General features: G+C 43.0%; 1 protein-coding gene across 1 annotated transcript in view; it reads right to left on the reverse strand.

Annotated features, from left to right (window-relative positions):
- Positions 1-498: 498 nt before the first annotated feature.
- Positions 499-3,849, reverse strand: part of LOC101862930 (neuronal migration protein doublecortin) — a gene marked incomplete at its 3' end in the record, with an annotated part of 14,613 nt that continues 11,262 nt past the window's right edge. The window contains 1 exon segment of the mRNA XM_013080328.1: positions 499-835. Coding sequence (XP_012935782.1) covers positions 499-835 — 337 coding nt within the window.

The following is a 3,849-nucleotide window of genomic DNA, read 5'->3' on the forward strand; positions in this document are numbered from 1 at the left end:
CTCCTTCTCTTTCATACACACAAATGCACGCTCACAAGCACACACACACACACACGCACGCACACATACGCACACACACACACACACACACACATACACACATACTTACATTTAACCAATGACCAGCACATTAACTCAACTTCACTATCATTTACTAGAGAGGTTTCTCACCAGTGATGCACGCCTGAAAACTCCAATCTCTACAAACAGGCCCCTATATCCATCCGCCCCCAACACCCCTTTTCCTTAGGTAAAAAGACAAAAAAAAGGAAACACTCAAAGAGAACAGAACAAAAAGATTAATGTTAAGTAACACACACTACAAGATCTTGACCCCCCCCCCTTCCCCACCAAATTCGTGTGTGAGTGTGAATGTGTGTGTAGGGGGTGTTTGTGTGAGTATGTGTGTGTTTGTGTGTATGTGTGTGTGTGTGTGTGTTCGTTCTTAAACAGACAAAACAATAATAAAAACAAAGCAAAGACCACAATTTGACCTACCCATGGACCAAGGTTCCAGTTCGGCGCGGCCATATTTGATCATCTTAAAACCCTCAAAGCCGGCACAAACGTAGGTCTCTCCATCAGACAGATCTTCAATGTCAAATATTCTTCGGCCGCTGACCGGCGTGAAAATCTGGCGAACACCATAGGGCAGATTTAGGTTAGAAGGCAATTTGCCGGTTAGGTCGTTGAGCAGGTCGTTGAAGTTGTAGTAGCGGTTGGGCGTCACGTAGATTTTCTTGCCCCGGAAGTATCTGTCGCCGTTGACGAAGAACTTCAACTTCCGGGGTCGCCGAAGATCCCGGTATCTATCGTCTGCGAAGTCTCGCTGGACCTGTGATGTAATGTGAAAAAGAGATATAATTTTATAAACTGGGAAATAGTGGGCATACGTTTAAGGAGATTCACAGACACAAAATATTCAGTGAGAGTCTGAGAGTGAGTATATATGTAATAATAACTCGAAAAAATCGAAATTATTACGCCCATTGAGCAATTTTTATTAATTTTTCTCTCTTTTTTTGTACACATCAGTTATGTCCACCTAAAACACATTCCTGCATTAATTTTTTAAACTGAAAACGTTGATCAAAGGCATACAATATGTAAATTTGCAGTTTCCAAGGACATCCTAGCCAAACCTTGGCGGCCATTTTCTCGCTAATTTTACCTCAGACACCAGGTGACACCCCCCCCCCCTCCGAAAAAAAACAAAAAAAAACAACCCCCATCTTTAATCGCAAATACATTGACTTCTATATTTACGATATTTGGGTATTGACTTTTCCCCAAACAAAGCAAATGTGATAAGGCTTTAACATTATAATAACAACTCCATATACCCAGAAAACTGAGGAGCGCCTGATTCCACCGATTCGTGACACATTTATGAGTTTGTGAGAGAGATCGAGTGAGAGAGAAAGATAGATGGAGAGAGGGAGGCGGTATGCAGAATGACTGGAGGGGAGAGAGAGAGAGAGAGAGAGAGAGAGAGAGAGAGAGAGAGAGAGAGAGAGAGGGAGAGAGAGAGAGGGGGGGGGATATTATAAATATATGAGCTTTGTACGTAAATACTTTTAACAGTTACTGAAAAAATATTGCATCATTATATACAGCGAGAACGAGTGGTACAGTATGAAAGAGGAGCAGCAGCAACAGGACCTCAGATTGCAACTCATAATTTTCGAACATTGACCAAATTTCTAATCAACTTGGCCCCAAAACTGACGCTAAGCGGATACGTCTGCGTGAACCGGCCTTTACTCGCTCCTATATTTAGATGTGATAAGTCTATGCGCAAGAAACGAAACAGGAAACTAGTTTGGGACATTTTAATAGGGGGGCAGAAACGGACAAATCCTTGCTGATTTCCTTAATTTATTCCACAGTCCCTTTGTCTACATATGGGATAAGTCAGCTAATCCAGCAGTAAGCCCTGTCTTGATACTCGATACCAAGGAGAGCGCGTTCGCCAAATAGCTTACACAGGGATGAACACAGATAAATTTGAAAAATAGCAGTGGGTGGTTGATGGGTGCTCTGGTTTAGCTTGCTCCTTCTTTCTTATCAAACATCTATCGTTCTTATCTTTTCCTTCTTTTCTTGTGTATGTTACAGTACATCTGACGTTCTATTCTTGGGCACTTACATGACCTTATTGTGCTGCAAGTGCCGTAAAACTCGTACAAAAACAAATGAAAAATGGCAACAGCATTCTGGACTAATTGTGTTAGCTGTCTGAAAGACTGATTAAACCTGAGTTGAGTTTCCGCAAAACATGCGCGCCTGTTTTTCTCCAGGCCAAATACCGCATGATTACCCAGGAAACAGGATAATTTTTTTAGAGATCAAACTATTTGGACAACGTTCATATTGTCCACAAGTAAAACAGCTGTGGACACTTCACGTGCTTTAATCGTTACTTCTTTTTAGCAAGGTGGTGTTAAATAAATAATTTAGGGCTCTCGTGGTCTACATGTTAAGGTGAGGGCTCTCGTGGCCTAGAGGTTAAGGTGTTGGCCTCTCATTCAAAGGTCCCGGGTTCGAATCCGGGTATTGACCGAAAAATTTGCTTCTCTAAAATTATCTCCTTTCACCTTCTTTCCTGCTTTCTAGCAATGTTCTGTTGTCTGCTTTCATTTCCACTTTCTGCCCCCACCCCCTCCCCTCCTTTGCCCCTTCCTCTGGGCTCCTGACTCTTTCTGCAGCCTTTCTACTGCAACTCCTTGGCTCCTCCGTACTACTGTCTTTCTGCCACACCCCTGATCTTCTGGTAGGAAAGATCTACACCTAGCCTTCTCGGACAAGGGCGAAAAATCTCGGAGGGCCCGTGTGCAAGTTGCGCACTTTAAAGATCCCTTGATGGTCTAAAATCGATAAGAGTAGGCTTCGGCCGCCACACGGGCAAAATTAAAAATTTCCTACCTTCTGAAAATAGTAGGTGTGTCCCGCGCGCTCATATGACCTTATGCAGTTGCGAGCGCCGAAAAACACTTTACAAAAACAAACAAACAGGGTAAGGTGTTCGCCTCTCATCTAATAGGTCGTGGGTTCGAATCCGGAAAGGGACGGAACATTTTCGTCTCTAAAATGGTCTCCTTTCACATCCTTTCCTGCTTTCTAACAATGTTCTGTCGTCTGCTTTCGTCTCCACGTTCTGCCCCCATCCCCTCACCTTCTGCAGCCTTTCTACTGCTACTTCTTGGCTCCTTCTTACTGCTGTCTTTCAGCCATACCCCTGATCTTATAGTAGGAAAGATCTACACCTAGTCTTATCAGACAATGGAAAAAAATCTCGGAGGTCCTGAGTGCAAGTTGCGCATGTTAAAGAACTCTTAGTAGTCTAAAATCGATTTAAAAAAGGAGGCTTCGGCTGCCACCATGGCAGAATTTAAAATTACCTACCAACTGAAAATATTTAATGTGTCCAGCGCACTCATATGACCTTATGCAGTTGCGAGCACCGTAAAACACTTACCAAAAAAATAAATAAAATGAAATAAAATAAATCATCAATGCTTTATCTCTCCTATTTGATATCATGAGATAGTGGTTATAAAACCGTTAGAGAGAAAGTTATGGGAAGGGCGGAGAAAGAGAAGAGAGAGAGAGAGAGAGAGGAGGGGTGACAGAGAGAGAGAGGGGGGGGAAGAGAGAGAGAGACAGAGAGAGAGACAGAGAGAGATGGGGGGAGAAAGATTTTTTTTTAAAGAGAGAGAGAGAGAGAGAGAGAGAGAGAGAGAGAGAGAGAGGCGGGGGCCGGGGACGCGGCACATAATCCGAGGTATGTTTTTGAACATCAAACCATATTTCTGTGAAGTGTAAGTACTAAGATTTTGTTTTTGTTGG

This window comes from Aplysia californica, unplaced genomic scaffold (genome assembly GCF_000002075.1).
Source record: "Aplysia californica isolate F4 #8 unplaced genomic scaffold, AplCal3.0 scaffold00081, whole genome shotgun sequence".
In the NCBI taxonomy this organism is placed as follows: Eukaryota; Metazoa; Mollusca; class Gastropoda; order Aplysiida; family Aplysiidae; genus Aplysia; species Aplysia californica.